The sequence below is a fragment of the Propithecus coquereli genome, unplaced genomic scaffold (assembly GCF_000956105.1).
Source record: "Propithecus coquereli isolate 6110/MARCELLA unplaced genomic scaffold, Pcoq_1.0 Scaffold513, whole genome shotgun sequence".
Classification (NCBI taxonomy): domain Eukaryota; kingdom Metazoa; phylum Chordata; class Mammalia; order Primates; family Indriidae; genus Propithecus; species Propithecus coquereli.
In genome coordinates this window covers 417971-435939 of record NW_012150986.1, presented here as the reverse complement: position 1 = coordinate 435939, position 17969 = coordinate 417971, and the positions used below count along the sequence as shown (strand labels likewise).

General features: G+C 43.0%; 1 protein-coding gene across 1 annotated transcript in view; it reads left to right on the top strand.

Moving 5' to 3' along the window:
• Nucleotides 1-17969, top strand: part of CTPS2 (CTP synthase 2) — a 102979-nt gene that overhangs the window by 27921 nt on the left and 57089 nt on the right. The window contains exons 7-13 of the mRNA XM_012656639.1: nt 1181-1261; nt 4812-4963; nt 8632-8764; nt 11058-11146; nt 12071-12165; nt 14034-14096; nt 14206-14249. Coding sequence (XP_012512093.1) covers nt 1181-1261; nt 4812-4963; nt 8632-8764; nt 11058-11146; nt 12071-12165; nt 14034-14096; nt 14206-14249 — 657 coding nt within the window. The remainder of the gene's footprint in view (nt 1-1180; nt 1262-4811; nt 4964-8631; nt 8765-11057; nt 11147-12070; nt 12166-14033; nt 14097-14205; nt 14250-17969) is intronic.

Here is a 17969-nt window from a genome sequence, read left to right as displayed (position 1 = left end):
CGTAAATTAATATAACTATATTAGAAACATAAACGGTGCCAGGAGTTTTGCAGAGCTTTGCCCTGAAGGAATATGTGAACGTGTTAGTTTGCATATCAAAAGCTGTTTCACCTCAGGAGGGCATCTCAAAGATCATAGCGGGGCTGTTTCCCAGGTTGGTGCTGGGATCCTCAGCACCTGTAGTTCTGACTTGCTTTGAAAGGCAAAGCAGGTCTGCTAGGAGCCACAGGGTGAATGCTGATCAAAGATAGACAGACACCTGTGGCTAAAAGCAATTGGCTCAAGGGACAGTTCCTGCTTAAACTCCTGACTACCTGTCTCAATACACAATAACTTGATAAAGAAAATATGGAGCCACTATATCTCTGTTTAACCCTTCTCTTAAGTGATAAATTTACCTTAGAACTTAGTCTTTGAAAGATTTTGTAACCATTTGTTCACGTAGATAGAGTTAGTTAAGGGATCTGAAGAAGCCTTTTGAAAAACTTTTAACCTAAGACTAACTACCTGTTGTTATGTAAATCTGTTACCCCTGGCAACTGATCACTGTACCTATAAATGCCCATGTAAAACTTCACTCTTGGCCTTTGTGATTGACGGAGATATCACAGGTCCCCTGAGTATCTCGCTTTTATCTTTTATCTTTATAAATCTATAAAACTATACCTCGTCTCTGTGTATTCTTTTATTTCTATTATTTTTCATTTTCTATTATTTTCTTATCCTTTGCAATGACCTCGGCCTAAGGGACCCGATTTTTTGCTGGGAGCATAGCTAACTCCCCGCAATACTGCACACAGTCAGAGGATCAAGACAGCGACCATATGACCTGGGAACCTACAATTTTCCCATCTGGCCCTTTAGAGAAAAAATCTGTCAACCCCTGATCTAGTTCTCTTCTTATAGCTAATGAAGCGACACTTGTGAGCCTTGTTCCCCAGAGACTTTTTGATGTTTCGAGCTCTTACTGGTAGATTTGTGCTGAATTTGATCATACTCACTTATATTAGCGCTCAGACCAATTTCTAATAGTACAGTGGAGTGCCCACAGTGAACATGTGCATGCTTGGTAAAGTCTCTTGTAGTAAAAAGAAATGAATATAGTGTCCTGCTGAAAATGAATGGCACCTTGAACAGCCGGGTTCCTGCTTGCTGACCTGTTCATAACTGGCTTTGACAGATTGTCTGCCGAAGTTCAACACCCATCGAGATGGCAGTGAAGGAGAAGATTTCTATGTTTTGTCACGTGAACCCTGAACAGGTTGGTGCTGCTCTTTAGATTTTGTTGGCTGGCAGGCACTTCTGCTGATGCATCTCTTCAATTATCGTATTAATTTTGGAAACATTTATGCAAGCATTGTTGAACTCCTATCCAACCATGGCTCCCTAGCCCTTAAGTGAAAAATCTTGACACTCCTGATTCCTTAGATAGGATGCAAGTTTCTTTGCATGATTGCTTCTTAAGTTACAGGCACAAAACCAGGGTGGGCTTTTTAACTCACTGTCAAACCTCTAGAGGGAAAACCATGTGAAGCTTCCCTAAGATCTCAATCCTGTCTTTCTTTCGGGGACACTTACTGCTTTCACTCATTTCTCCTTTGTACCTGTGGCAGCTTAACTCACCCCAAACCACACGAGTACGTTGACATTCACACTAGCTCTTCTGATTGCAACAGCGGCCTCAGTTCACTTCATTGTTATAGAAACTGTACCATGATTCGGGCTCAGGTCCTCTGTTCTGCAGGACTTTCCCCCTGGGTGTTCTGACAGCTAGCTTTTCTTTTTTCTTTCCTTCTCTTATCTCTGTCTCTTGTTTCCAATAAGCCTTGGGTACAAGGGATCAGAGTTGGCTATAGTTTAAAAAGAGTAATAGAAACGGCACTCAGGAAAAGGATGAGGTTTGGCAGAAACCTTTTCTTCAAATTAGCTCTGGGTTCTCTGAAGTCCAAAAACCATCAAATTGGATTTCTGGATCTCAGGAGGCAGTCTGATGAAGGGCCCCCTGCCTGGTGCTTCAGAGTCAGTGCAAAAGTCTGAAATTATGAAAAATGTGATGACAGATTTAAGGGACTCTTCTGTATTTGTATTTTGTCATGCCATTCTGTTTTTGTTCAGTTGTTTCTGGTACCCTTCCTATTGGTAAATAGTACTTTCTGTGTGTATTTAGCAAACATGACTTGCTCAATGTTTCTGAAATAGAAGGAGAATAAATCTTTTTGAGTTGGATTGCTGAGAGCTCTGGGAACAGAAGATACAGTCTAAACTTTAGACCATATAGAGTCTATGTAACTATAGATTCTGAAGAATGCACGGTCCCATCAGTCCACACGTTAGTTTATTAGACATTTTTCATCACATCATTTTTTCTGATATGAGTTAATTCTCCCACTTCTGAGTTCCAGCCTTTTCATGAGTCCTGGTGAATTTGCATTTAAAGCTCTTCTCATCTGGATTACTGAGGAGGGGATGGAGAAGGCTAGAGGCTTCTCTTTGGATGTGGCCTATTGTCAGGATATTTGAAAAAATCTCTCTCTGGCTTGGAGGATAAATGAGTAAATAGCTCTGCATTCCATTATTTCCACTTGTGGGAATTGTGGCTCTCTGGAGATTTAGTTTTAATGAATAATTGGGATGGAGCACCCCCCCCATCAGTGACATCTCAGCACTTTGAATTGCATCGGTGAACGCATGAGTGAGGCACTGTAGTCTGAGTATCAAGTTGGCAATATTCAAACAGCTCAGGAACCCTTGATTTTATAGCTAGGTGTTGGGGATACTGAACACAGAGTTTGCAGAACATTTTTTGGCATTTCCTTAGGATATGGTAGATCCTTAAATGGCTGCAAGCAGCCCCTTGGATGTATTAATACTTGAGAAGGTGTGAAAAACGACCCCAGCCAGGCACCTCCTGGTATTTAAAAGTGCGCTTCTCCTCCAGCAGGTGTAATTAATTTTACTGTGGTCGAGCTGTGCTTGTAAATTTACCCAAATGAAGGGAGCAGGGAACAAGGTTGCAGACAAAAGCAACTACAGTAGCAGCTGTTAGGGTGGAAAGCCTAGTAGGTGCTCACACTGCGGGGAGAGAAAGATTTCTCATGCAGAGATTAGGATATATAGAAGTAAAATTTATTTTATATTCTTAGAGGAGACAAAGAGTGCGAGAGTGAGAGCGGGGAGGGAAAGAGAGCAGGGGGAGATGATAGCTGGCATCCCAAAGAAAGAGAAGGGGGTGCCAGCACTGAGCCCAAGTGGCTTGCTGATTTTAAGGGGGAGGAAGAGGAAAAAAAATAGGATGGCTGTCAGTCGATAACAAAAGCTGCTGCAGGACGTCAAAGTCCCAGAGTTGGTTTCCCAGCCTTTGCAGGAGATGTGACTCTGCCCTCCACATATGGTTGAGGCTGCAGCTTGTTCTCCTGCTGTTTACTCAGGAACTCTTTAGGCTGTAAAACGCAGATTCTCAAAAAACAATTTTAAAGAGAGAGATTTACATCTCTTTTCCATCTATTCAGCTCTTTTCAGAAGTTGTGCAAAACAGAACTCCTGCAGGGTGCCTGTTAGTGAGAGAACTCACAGGATTGATCTTTAACCGTTACTGTGGAAATGGTGGGATTAGGTGTTTTCCTGTTATGTTTGCAAGGTTGCCCCTTTCTGCAACAACAAATGAATGAACAAACAAACTGAATATACACATTGAGAAGACAAAGTGTATGTATGCAATGCTACTGCTTTGACTCAGACTTAGAAGATGGTGCCTTGGGCCTTGTGTATTAGATATTGACATATAAAGCATCTCTGTGGTCCAACACCAATTCTCTGACACCAGCGGGGGTCTTGCCATTCAATTCTGACAGTAACTACTCAGAGTGAGCCTCAGACTCCACAGGTTTAAGGGCTCAATCCCTTACAAGACTGCCCCCCTCTTCAGACACCTGCCACAAGTTTCCAGTGTCCCTAAGCTACCCATGCTCCTGCCGGCTGACTACAAATTTGGGGCTTCCCACAATCCCCTTGGGTTTGACAGTCCACTGGAGTGACGCACAGAACTCAGAAAAGTGCTATATTTACAATGACTGTTTTATTACAAAGGGTGCAAACGAACAGCCAGATGAAGAGATACAGAGGGCAAGGTATAGGAGGGTCCCGAGCACAGGAGCTTTTTTTGAGTCAGGGTGCGCCACTCTCCTGGTACCTTAATGTATTCAGCAATTGAGAAGCTCCCCTGAGCCTTGGTCTCCAGTTTTTATTGGAGTTTTATTATGTAGGCACGATTGATTGAATCATTGGCCATTTGGCTGAACTCAGTCTCCAGCCCCCCCGCCGCCCCCCGCCCCACTTCCCTCCCTAGAAGTCAGGTCGGTGGCTTGGCATTCCAGCCCTCTAATCACCGGGCTGGTTTTTTTGGTGACCAGCCCCATCCTGAAGCTATCTAGGGGCCACCTGGAGTCTCCATTTGCATAACAAAGACACTGCTAGCACTCAGGAAACGCTGAGGATTTTTGAAGCTCTGTGTCAGGAACTGGGGACAAAGACCAGATTATATGTATATTCGTATTTTTTTTTTTTATTATACCATGGCATCCATGCTTCCAGGAGTAGGATAATGAATTCAAAGAGTTTTGTAATTAAGTCAAACTAACCATGTGTTAATTCTGACTCTTGTTTAGGTTGCTGGGTTTTCTTTTTTTGTTTGTTTTTTTTAAATCAGTGTAAATAAACTGCCAGTTTCTCTTGAGTTTCGTCTCATTCTTGTGGCATATTTGACGTGTTTGAGTCGATCCGTCTAAGTATGGTGTTTTATCATCATTGAATAGGTCATATGTATCCATGATGTTTCTTCCACATACCGAGTGCCTGTGCTTTTGGAGGAACAAGGCATTGTTAAATATTTTAAAGAGAGATTGGACCTGCCCATTGGTGATTCTGCAAGTAATTTGCTTTTCAAGTGGAGAAATATGGCTGACAGGTATGTGAAAGGAGTTACTTATGTAATTTTTAAGAATTCTTGGGTTTGAGGGTAGGACTAAGACCTACTTTAAAGAGTAAGCACGTCATCTTTGGCATTCTTATGTGTATGTTTTGGTCTGGATGTGTCTAACAATGCGGCACACTGTTATGATGTTTTACTGTATTCTTTGAAGATTTCTAGAGCCTTTGATTTTGTTGTACTTAAGCCAAAATGAATTGAAGGAATTCGGATTCTGGAAGGAATTTTTTAAAAGCTGGAAGGATTTTGATTCATTAGTTTATTTCTTGGTTTCTGAATATTTTGGACAGTTTTAAATATTGTAGGCTTTTTGTTTTGTTTTGTTTTAAGATTTGGCTAACATTTCCTGAAGAAAACCTTTTTGAATGGGAAGTTTTGGTCATGCCATTGTTCCATCCTGCAGTTATTAACTATTCAGCGTCTTTATTAAAACTCCTGATAGGTTTTGGCTTTAAGTTAGCCATATGAATGTAAGCAAGTTTTGTCTAATTTGAAGTCATATGGACATTAAACCCCCATCACTTGTTTTCTTTTACTAAGCATAGTTAAAGTGTGACTGCACAGTCACAGGCTGCCTGACTTCTTGTGCAGCTTAGGACAGAATCAGTGGGTGCAGCAGTGACATAGGTAGGCTCTGGATTCAGATCCCGGCTCTCGCTCTTACTAGCTGTGTGAATTTGGATGGATTACTTAGCCTCTCTGGGCTTGTTCTCCTGTCCATACAGAATGGGGGATACCAGTGCCCACCTAGCAGCAGTTATGAGAGAAAATATGTAAGGACTTAACATGGAGTTAGGCACTAAGCATTGGTTGCTGATGTTGGTCACAATAATTAAAATGATTTAATGGTGACAAAACCACTGACCTTGGTAGATGACTAATCAGATTGAAGTTATCTTGCTCTTTCACTTAAAGTTTTTTTTTTTTTTTTTTTTTTGAGGCAGAGTCTGCTCAGCCTAACTCACAGCAACCTCAAACTCCTTGGGCTCGAGTGATCCTCCTATCTCAGCCTCCCGAGTAGCTGGGACTACAGGCATGCGCCACCATGCCTGGCTGATTTTTTCTATATAGTTTTTTAGTTGTCCAGATAATTTCTTTCTATTTTTAGTAGAGACGGGGTCTGGCTCTTGCTCAGGCTGGTCTCGAACTCCTGACCTCGAGTGATTCTCCCGCCTCGGCCTCCCAGAGTGCTAGGATTACAGGCGTGAGCCACCCCACCCGGCTTCACTTAAAGGTTTTAAAAAATGCTTTAGCCTTTCTGGTACAAATAAAATTGGGAATAAAGGGCAGCTTCTAAAGTTAGGTTCTCTAATGAGTGATGGTACAATCAATCCCCTGCCCTCCATGATGCTTATGGAATATGGAATCACTCATTTTGTAGGAACTTTCTGAGTAGTTTGGGGCTGATCCTCTTTAAGCACTAGTAATTTTAATATTTTAACTCTTTTTACTGGAAATAGCTGTAAATTATACTGTATGCTTCTATGCTTTCTAAAGCCAAATGTGTGGGCTTTGTATTTGTTTCCTGTGGCGGTCGTGGGAGATGACCACAAACTGGGTGGCTTAAAACAACAGAAATGTGTTTTCTAACAGTCCTGGAGGTCGGAAGCCCAAAATCAAGGCATCCACAGGAATTGCCTCTGAACAATTTGTCCCACGCCTCTCTCCCAGCTTCTGGTGGCTGCTGGCAACACTTGGCATTGCTCGGCTTGTGGCTGCGTCACTCCACTCTCTGCCTCCATCTTCGCGTCACCTTCTCCCTCCTGTCTTCTCCTCTTCTCTTCTTTTATAAGGATGCTTGTCTTTGGATTTAGGGCTTGCCCTAATCCAGGGTCATCTCATCTGGAGAGGCTTAATTGCATCTGCAAAGACCCTTTTTCCAAACAAGGTCATATTCACAGGTTGTGGGGGACAAATATTTTTAGGGGGACTGTCATTCAACTCACTACCATCCTCAAGCATAGGAGGTATTGTGCGTTGGTCCCTCTGCATCACGTTGGCAGTAATGGCTGTTAATTAGTAATGGCAGTGTGCAGTGTCCATTCTTTAGCTGCTGTCCCTTTGGTACAGCCTGTAGAGAGATGCAAGGAGGCAAACAGAGGTCAAAGGAGCAGCCTTCATCATGGAGGCCCAATGCTGCTCAGAGGCCAGGGGCTCTGGTGAACCTAGGGTCGGGGAGCTCGCCTGGGATCCCAGTCCAAGGTAGGGACAGCCCTCTACCTCCTCCCGTTCACCTCTGCCTGTGGGGGATGGGCCTGCAAAGCTGACTCCCCTCCTCCCCCAGCAGCTCACAGTGGTGTCTGAGGCTTACCTCACACACCCCGCTGAGGGCCGCTGGCCGATGGGGACACATGAGGGAGACACATGCAGGTCCGAGAGGGAAGGAGAGTACGAGGGTGGGCCCAGGGCACCTTCCTGCAAGCGGGCCCCCTCTCCGGGAGGCGGGACCCAGTGCACTCACCTGTCCTACCCACTACCCAGCAACGACTCCTCTCCTGGGAAGACCACACTTGAGTGAGCGATAGTATCGACTCCATCCAGCTGCGTCCTCCTTGACCCTGCTCAAATGTGACCGTGACTGCCTGCCTCTGGCGTCATCTCTGATACTTGGCTTGCTATCAACTTGCTTTCTGTTACCTGCATCCTTAATGGGAGGTGGCAAGAGGCACAGGCAGCTGCAGAATCTCCACAGCAACATAAAATGAAGTAAGGGTTACCAGCCTCCTCTCGGGTTCTTTAGTCACCTTCGCAGAAAGTCACCTTTCCTGTCAGTTTTGACTTAGCTGCTTGCGCATTTTTCTGCATGTAGCCTGTTTTGAGATCCCATTTCTCTTGCACTCTTTGCAGATGATGATATGAAACAGGGATATCCTTCATCACAGTAACATTTTTCTAAGGTGTTTGGGGAAGGGTTTGCTTCAAGGCCCTAAAACATCTTTAGCCCCAAGATGACATTTCCACATACTTAATACCAGACCAGATATTTTTCATATTCTTTGGACAGATTTCCTGACAAAAGCAACACTAAAGATTGTACTCTAATGGTAAAATGTGATTGAGTGTCTTCTGTAGAATGGAATTTTTCTCATAAAAATGATCTAAATGGCTTGTAATATTTTAAATCGTTCTCTTAGCACCATTCTTCAGGCTTGCCATGAATAACCAGACTTTTGTGGGCCAGCTGGGAATGTAACAATTTTAAATGCAGACACTTTGAATGCATTTTCTTATACAATGTCACCTTACAGAGTTAATAGTGGAATGTTTCCTATTGACAGGCAGAATGCATTTTTCTTATACAATGTCACCTGATAAACTATTATAATAATTTAAGAACAGCTCATGTTTATGAAATGGAGATGGCTTTTGAATTTTTTATTGTTAATGCTTTTAACTTTTTCTCTGATTTACTCAGATTTATATCCGCTTATGTAAGCCAACACTGGAATTTCTTATGATTTCGAAGTCTGTTTGGAGAACAGATTTTGGTTCTTTGAGGGGGGGAGGTTGAGTCAAGTACATCAACTGTAAGGCTTGTCTGCTCCAAAGGTTTTAAAAGTGCCTTGGAATAAGAGCGGTGGCTGCCACTGTTATTTTGGTGATGTTCTGTTACATGCATCTAACTTTGAGCTTGTCTTCCTTCCCAGATATGAAAGGTTACAGAAAACATGCTCCATAGCCCTGGTTGGCAAATACACCAAGCTCAGGGACTGCTACGCTTCCGTGTTCAAAGCCCTGGAGCACTCAGCCTTGGCCATCAACCACAAGTTGAAGCTGATGGTGAGTCCTGGCCTAGTCTTCTGGCTGCTTCAGTCATTTACTCCAATATCTTGTGTTCCAGAGAGGCAGGTTGTGTTGAAGGGTCCCTACGACCACTCCTAGGTTCTGTGATTTACCAGAATGACTCACAGGACTCACATATGGTCATACTTAGGGCTAAGGTTTATTATAGTCAAAGAATACAAAGCAAAATCATTAAAGAGAAAAGTTGCACAGGGCGAAGTCTGGGGAAGACCAGGTGCAAGCTTTCAAGAGCCCTTGCCTAGTGGAGTCTCATAAATTGAACTTAATCCCCCAGTGAGTTGTAATAATATATGTGACGTGCCATCTACCAGGGAAGCTTATTAGAGACTCAGTACCCAGGGCTTTTATTGGACGTTGGTCACACAGGCATCCTCTGCCTACTGTGTACCAGAATTCCAGACTCCCAGCAGGAAGCTCAGCATAAATGGTGTTGTTTGTACAAACACTTCAGGCACAATGAGCCACTCTTATCAGTTCTTGGAGTGGTGGGGACCCTCCCCATATCCAAGTTTCCAGATGCCGACCAAGGACCAATCTTGTAGCAGGCATTTCCAAGGACAGCAGTGACGTGTGCTGTGTTAACTGTTTTCTGCAGGCAGGTTTAAGGCACATTTCTGAAATTAGGCTTTGCATATCCAAATTTATATTTAATGATATTTGATATGCGTACATCGTGGTTTAAGCAAGCCTTATCCTCTTGATTTAAATGGCAAAACCTTTCTATGATGAATAAAAAGATCCGTTTATACGTTAAAGAAATTTTGTGACTTCCATTTCGATATTAGCTTAGGACCTAGCTGACTGTTTTCTCTCCCCTTTTTAGCCTCTTTCTCTCCCAATCAGTTTTTATTTTTGGCTTTCTAAGGAATAGGTCACTTCCCGTTCCTCCCACTCCTCCACGTCCCCAACCCTCATACAGAAAAAAGAAAATGACATTAGAAAAATGGCCATAATGCAAATTTTATAAAGGCTCTAAAATTTTGTATCTGAAGATATATTCAGATAGTCATTTTCATAAAAGAAATACTAAAATAATCTAGCTGCACAGGGATTGTTAGGTACATAGGAATCGGTGTACATGATGCTTCATCTCATAGAATTCAGCGACATTAGCTTCTACTGAGGACTGTTTGAATCATGACCTTGTCATATTCCTGTTAAGGACAGGGTGTCTTTGTTTATCTTGCCTGGATGGCTGCAGCAGCTTCCTGGCTGCTTTCCAGCTGCCGGTCTTCCCTCTATTTTCCAAATTGTACCAGAGTGATCTTTCTAAAACCACTCAGTTCTCTCTGTTCCTGTCAGCCCTTTACGTAAGACCTTTCAGTGGTGTCGCAGTCCGTTCTGGCTGCTATAACAAAGTACCACAGGCCGGGTGCCTTACAAACAGCAGACATTTCTCTCTCACAGTTCTGGAGCCTGGAAGTCCAAGGTCAGGGTGCCAGCACGGCTGTGTTCCGGTGAGGGCCTTCTTCTGGGTTGCAGATGGCCAGCTTCTGGTTCTATCCTTGTGTGGCAGAAGCAGCTGCGAGGGAGGTCTCTGAAGTCTCTTTTATAAGGACACTGACTGTATTCACGGGGATTCTGCCCTTTTGACCTAATCACCGCCCAAAGGCCCCACTTCCTAATATCATCCCCTCGGGAGTTGGGATTTCAACATACGAATTTTGGGGAGACACAAACATTCAGTCCGCTGCAAGGGGCTTCAATTGTAAACTCTGTGTCATGGCTTCTCAGCCTCACACCTTTTCCCCCCAACCAATCAGGTCTTTCCAGAGTGGCCACTACTTTCTCTCTTTCCTCTGAGGTTTCATAGGAGTGGTGCCTTTGCCTGAGATTTCAGGCCCTTCTCCCCTTCTCTCCTCATCTCCCACGCACGTTCCCTGGGGCCTTCCAACACACACCCCTGAGCTCATCCTGCCTCTACTCATCCTCGGGGCCCAGCTTCTTGGATGTCACCTCCCCAGAGCTTGTCCCTGACCTCACTCCTTCCCTTCTTTCCTGCAGTGTCCAGTTCTCGATGAGATGTGGCTCCTAGTTACTTCCACAGCATCCCCATCTTTGCCGTCACAGCCATTGTCACACTACAGTGTGGACGCCTGCTCATTGGTTTCATAATAGCCACGAGACAGAGATCGTGTTTTTTATCCCCAGTACCTAGTACAGTGTTTGCATAATAAGTAATTAATGAGTACTTGGGTCATAGTTACATGGTGCTAGTACTTTTCAGTGTTTTTTTTTTAATTTTTTTTATCTGTTGGATGTTTTTCAGTACATAGACTCCATTGATCTGGAGCAGATCACTGAAACCGAGGACCCTGTGAGATTCCACGTAGCTTGGCAGAAGCTATGCAAAGCTGAGTGAGTACCAGGGACCATCCACACCAGTTAGGACAATGCCATTGTGCTTTTTCCATAATGATTGAATTTATCCCATTTACTAATTTTCATGCATTTTGAAAGGTAGTTTAGAGTACTTGCAGTCTTTGCAGGTGGTTGTGTTGCATTCCTGCTGCATTGCTTTGAAATGTGCCATGTTAATGTTGGTGGCATGTGCAGTGGAAATGGCTTTATTTGGGGAGGATGGGAGTATTGAATTGGAGGGAAAGTGTGTTGATTCTCCTGAAAGATACAGAGATCTTACATATGCAAAGTTAAAGTACAAGAATGATAACCTTTCTTGAGTATATTTTCTCTTTCACATGTTTTGGTTCTAGGTTTTATTTTGTAAGTAATCGACAGAGCTCTTGGGGGCAGCATTGTGTTGTGAATGTAGCATGATCCTCCTGGTTTCATCTGAGAGTGTTTGCCTAGAAGGTTTCTAAATTGTCTTCTAGCCAGGAAATTTCATTTGCCACTGCTTAATTAACAATTGAAATCTTAGGCTGATTTTATCCATTTGATTCTTTCCGATGATGTGAGAGATCTTAACATTTTTATAGTAGTGCTTTGAAAGAACCTTCACCTATTTTTATTCAGATTTTTCTCTCAGTGGCATTCTTAATTGAATTGAATTTCCCAGTTACTATGCTGTGGTACCACAAAGACTTATCAGAAAATACATATCAAAGTCAGCTGTGAGAAATTGTCTCAACTTGTTCATAACATTGGGAGGATTTCAGGAAGAAAGTTCAGGATGTGATATCATGTAATCGATTCTAAAAGTAGACCTCAAACATATTCACTAGTGATTGCACCAAGCATTGCGTGAAAGGCTGAAAACACAAGTTTTAAAAATAAAAATAATGGGTAGTCAAATTTACCCTCATCTTGTGTTGATTTCAGTGGTATTCTTGTGCCCGGAGGCTTTGGAATCAGAGGAACATTGGGAAAACTCCAGGCGATTTCTTGGGCAAGGGCAAAGAAGATTCCTTTTCTGGGTAAAACTCATGTTTATTGATCCTATTATTAATAGATTTTGAAACCTACTAGGGGTAACACTGAAGGTTTGTTATTGTGAAAGTGTGAACTCAGACATGAAAATTCAGGCCCCAAATAGTCTGTTACAGGGTCAGCAAACTGTATTCCAAGGGCCAGATCAAGCTGGCAGTCTGCTTTTATAAATAAAGCTTTATTGGAACACAGCCACACCAATTCATTTGCATATTGTCTGTGGCTGCTTTTGTGGGGCAATGGTAGCGTTTGAGACCCTATGGCCTGCAAAGCCTAGAATCTTTACTATCTGACCCTTTACGGGAAACGTTTGCTACTGTTCTGGTTGGGTGGCAGGGTGCCGAGGAAAGTCTCTACTGCAGTTGCTCTTGCCTTCTCGGGTTCCCACCCCAACCCGTGCCCTCACCACTTCAAGCAGAGAACCATTCAACGGAATTCCACAATAGTCTTTCCGATAAGAAAAACTGTTAAAGTTGCACCTCATCTGCTCATTCTGGAAGAAAGAATGCAGAAAGACCATCCAGGGTCACAGGAATAGCTCCGTTAAGGTTTGGCAGAGTTGGGCCTTTCTAATGCTTTTGTTCAAATTGCAAAGCATGGCCGTTGTACCAGTGAAGCCAGATGAAATGGGACCTTGATGTGGCAGAGGCGGCCCTGCAAGCTGGGGATTTGGGCTGGAGGGGTGTGGAGAGGCTGCCTTTCCCGCTGGGCTGTGGACGGGTGGATCGGTGGGTTTGTGAGCCGACTGGGGGGGATTTTACTGTCAGCAGGCTGTTTATTTACCCCATGACCTGCTCTTTGATTAGCTTTCTAGACTCTCTCCTCTTGGGATCCGTTTTCAAAAGAGAAGCCAGGAGTAGTTACTTTGACACTTTGTTTTTTACCTGTCTAAGCTCTTACGGGCCATGTGTTTTCTTTTGAAGTTTCTGTCTAAGCTTGGTTTCTGCCTAAAGGTGGCTGGTGTTCCTAAGAGAATTTTCACGGTATAGAATGGTTTGCAAGTCTTTAGCTTTCTCTGTAACACAGTATCTCATTATGTCCCAGCCATATGGAACTTCCTGAAGTCCCCCCAAGCACTAAGCTGTTTCCTGCTTATTGACTTTCATTCTGGTGTCCCCGATATATTGATTGCACCCTCCTTTGTGTCCCCTGTGTACCTTATGTGTGTCCGTGAAAGCACCTGCGATGCTCGTTGGCATTTGTTTAGTGGAGGGGATTGCTGGGGATGTGGAGCTGGGCCTCGGAGCAGCCCCTGGCAGTGGCCTGGGCCATTCGGTCCTCTCCCTTTCTCCCTCGGTTCCCTTCTGTGTCTCCTTCCCTGCTGCCCACCATGCTCAAGCCCACCCTGGAGGGCTTAACCCCTCACCCCCAGCAGCCTGACTGATGTCCTTTAGGTCCTTGCCCTCTGGCCAAGCCCATATTTATGGCTGTGGAATCACCTTGAGAAGAGGGACACTGAGACTCCTTCTTGACTTGGGGTGTTGTTAGATGGCCTCTGAAGGAACCAGGGCTCTGCGACAGCCCTGCAGCCCAGACAGACACCTAGAGTTAGGGACAAATGTAGAAGGTGACAGATTTGCCCTTTGGACCCTTGCCTTCTGCTTTTCTGCCTTTTCTGACCTCACGTTCCTTCTTCGTCAACTCCGGGGCTTAGGTGGCTTCTTGGTAGTCTGAGTCCCTGCCCTGCTGTCTGCCAGGGGCCTTCTGAGGGGCAGGAAGGAGCAAACCAGGCAGAATCTTGCTCTCTCAGAGTCTGCATTCTAGGCAGAGTGGACAGGCAGCGAACAAATGAACAGAAAATCTGATTAAATACACAATTTGTTCATTTGCTTTGTATGTGTGCTTTTAAAAATAGGAGTTTGCCTTGGGATGCAACTAGCAGTGATAGAGTTTGCAAGAAATCGGCTTAACTTGAAAGGTAAGTTCGAGGTTTGCTAATAACCATTTATTAAGAAAATTTTTTTTTATCACTTCAAATATTTTTCAGCAATATTGGTGAATTATTGACCTCTTTTTTAAATCTTCAGATGCTCATTCCACAGAATTTGAGCCAAATACCCCAGTTCCTGTGGTAAGTGGCTTGTTTATCTTTCTAGGTCCAGTCATTGTCGTTTGGTTCCTGGTCCTTGCCTAAACGCATAGGGGGCTATTATTATTATTTTTTTCTTTACAACATTAGAACATTTTAAATTATATATGAATTTATTATTATCATTATTACTTTTACACCAAACCGCTTTGTTCTCAGTAGTCCATCTTGTCACTTGTCCCTTGAAGACAGACACAATCCTGGACCGATTTCTCTTTGCTGGTTTTCAAGCTTAATGTTTAGGAAAGGATTAAATTGGCTGTGACAACAACTTATAACATGTAGTATAAATACATGACCTGTCCTGTCTCTAGACTCATCCCCGGTCTGCTTATTTTCCACATTGGTGGTCATCTGTCTTTCCAGAACAAAGCGTCAATCACTGTGCTGCCAGCCCGCATCTCCCACCAATCCCTTTTCCCTTAAAATATTCAGTTGGGGATTCTTGGCTGGGTCCCGAAGGCCATTGTACCCTGCCACCTGCTTTGCTAATTCATCTCATGCCATCCTGATTCCTCCCATGCTCTGGGTTTTATGTTTGGACAATCCGAACTAGTTTTTTCAGATGTAGCCTGAGGTGTCCCCCTGCCTAAAATCTCCCTCCCCCTGGAATTGCAATAAAACCAGTGAAGAATTTAATAAGAAAAAAAAAAAAAACCCAACGACTTGGTTACCAGCAACTCCCTATTCATCCTGGAAGCCTTTCCTGATTTCTTTTCTTTCCCTGCCTCTGGCTTCTGTGCCCATGCTACCATGCTCACCACTAACGGGCACACTCTGTGCTGTTGTGATTGGCCTTTGATCTGCCTGGTCACCAGCTGCCTGTGCATGCCCACAGTGTCCCTCCTGCCAGGCACCCACCTCTAATAGAGCATGCACCTCACAGTTGTGACTGGTTTTTTAAACAGCTTTATTGAGATATAATTCACATACCGCAAAATATAGCCATTTACAGTGTATAATCCAATGGCTTTTAGCATATTCACGGATCTGTGCGACCATCGCCACAATCAATTTCTGACCATTTTCATTATTCCAAAAAGAAACCCCACACCCCTTAGCTGAAACCCCCAAGTTTCCTATCCCCCTAGCCCTAGGTGACCATTAATCTACTTTCTGCCTTTATAGATTTGCCTAATTTAGTCATTTCACATAAATGGAATCATATAATATGTAGCTTTTTGTGACTGGTTTCTTTTACTTAGCATATTGTTTTCAAGGTCTGTCTATGTTGTAGCATGCATTGGTACTTTGTTTCTTTTTATTGCTGATTAATATTCCATTGTATGGATATACCGCATTTTATTTATCCATTCACCCATTGATGGACATTTGGGTTGTTTCCACTTTCTGGCTATTATGAATAATGCTGCTATGAACATTCATGTGCAAGTTTTTGTGTGGATGTGTGTTTTCCTTTCACCTAGGAGTGGAATTGCTGGGTCATATAGTAATTCTATGTTTAACCCTTTGAGGAACTGCCAGACTGTTTTCCAAAGTGGCTGCAACATTTTACTTTCCCACCAACAATGTAGGCGGCTCCCAGTTCCTTGTGAACATTTGTTATTGTCTGTCTTTGATTATAGCCATCCTAGTGGGTATGTAGTGGTATCTTATTGTGGTTTTGATTTGTGTTTCCCTGATGAGTAAGGATGTTGAGCATCTTGTCATGTGCTTATAGACCACTTGTACATCTTCTTTGGTGAAATGTCTATTCACATCCTTTGCCCATTTGTAAAGTGGGCTATTTGTATTTTTATTATTGCATTGTAAGAGTTCTTCATATATTCTAGATACAAGCTCCTTATCAGATATATGATTTGCACTATTGACATTTTTGGCCAGATGATACTTGTGTGTGCAGGCTGTCCTGTGCATTGTAGGATGTTAGGTAGCATCTCTGGCCTCTACCCATTAGATGCCAGTAGCATCTCCCCCAATTATGACACTAAAACTACCTCCAGATATTGCCAAATGTCCCCTGGGGGCAGGGGCAGAATCACCGGGGTTGAGAATCACTGATTTAGAGAAATCTAGTTCTATTCCCTCCCTTTTCTTATGGCAACCATTCATTCTTTTTTTTTTTTTTCCTCCCTTGGGTTATCTTTCCATTTTTTAAATATAAGTAAAACTGTAGGTCCATTTGTAACCCCTTCCTCTTCTTAGATGAATGGTAGTATACTCTTCACATTTTTTTCCTGCCTTGCTTTTTTCACTTAATGCTATATGCTGGAGATCACCGCATGGAAGGATGTAGAAATATTCTTCACTCTTTTTTATAGCTTGCGATTCAAACCATAATGAACCATAACTTACCAGCCAGATGGTACTTTTAAGTCTTATGCTCCGAGGGCCTAATGCCAATGAAGAGTTCCTTATGAGCCTTTAATATAAACATGTTTCCTGACTAATAGCTGAAATGGCTGTCCCAGGAAAACTATGAGTTTTCTTTTAAGATATACCATGGGCTAGGAAGTGATGTTACCAGTAGGTGTCACTGTTAGATAGCCTTGGCAAGGTTAATTCTTTGATAACTGTTCTTTACTCTGTGTGTGTGTATGTGTGTGTGCGCGTGTGCATGTATTTTAAAAAAATTATTCACAGGGTGAAAAGTTAAGCCCTGCAGAAAAGGTACAGAATTGCTTCTCGTGTTAGTTCCCTTCCCCAGAGGCAACTACCTTGATCTATCCATCTGTCCCTCCCTTTCTTCTTCCCTCCCTTCCTTCCTTCTTTTGATTGGGTCTCTCTATGTTGCCCAGGCTAGAGTGCGGTGACTATTCAAAAGCACCATCATAGCCCACTACAGCCTGAGCTCCTGGGCTCAAGTGATCCTCCTGCCTCAGCCTCCTGAGTAGCTAGGACTACAGACATATGCCACCACACCCAACTAAGTTTTTAATTTTTTGTAGAGACAGGGTCTCTCTATGTTGCTCAGGCTGGTCTTGAACTCCTGGCCTCAAGTGATCCTCTGTCCTCTGCCTCCCAAAGTGTGATTTATTTCTTTTGTTATTCATTCAGAGATTGTGAGTGTGTGTGTGTGTGTGTTTGTGTGTATACCCACCTACCCAAACATATGTATAGATATATATTTCCTTTTTAAAAAATACATATGGTAACATACTTGAGATGCTGTTCCCATCTTGCTTTTTGTACTGATCATTCCATATCAATGTACAGGAATGTCATCCATATGCTTGTCCTGCCGTGTGCTATATGGCTGCATCATTTTTTATTTAACCAGTCTGGTGTGTAGGTTTTGCCCATTATTTTGCTACTTTAAATCATGCTGCAAATTAGTATTGGTGTACATGTGTCCTTGCTCCCATACATGAACACTTCTGTGGGATAAATTCCTAGATAGAAGGGGAATTGCTAAGTCAGAAGATATGTGCATTTTACATTTGGATGTCTCCTATGTACATAAATGAGATGAGAACAATAAAATCTAATTGCTATTGAAGATCTTTATGGCCTGCAATCAGTTTGCTAGAGAAAAATAGCCTTAAGAGGCAGCATTTGTGTTGATGGTGAGAAGTCTTCTTAAAGAAAAAGACTAAGGTGATTGAATTATAAGGCAGAAAGCCTGAAGCCAGGGGAGTCACTTAAACTTGAGCAAATAATAATTATTTAGTGAGAAATGGTCATTCTGGTCCTTTCTATCCAAAAAAGTAAACAACTGGGAAACCAGCAGTCTCCTTTAGG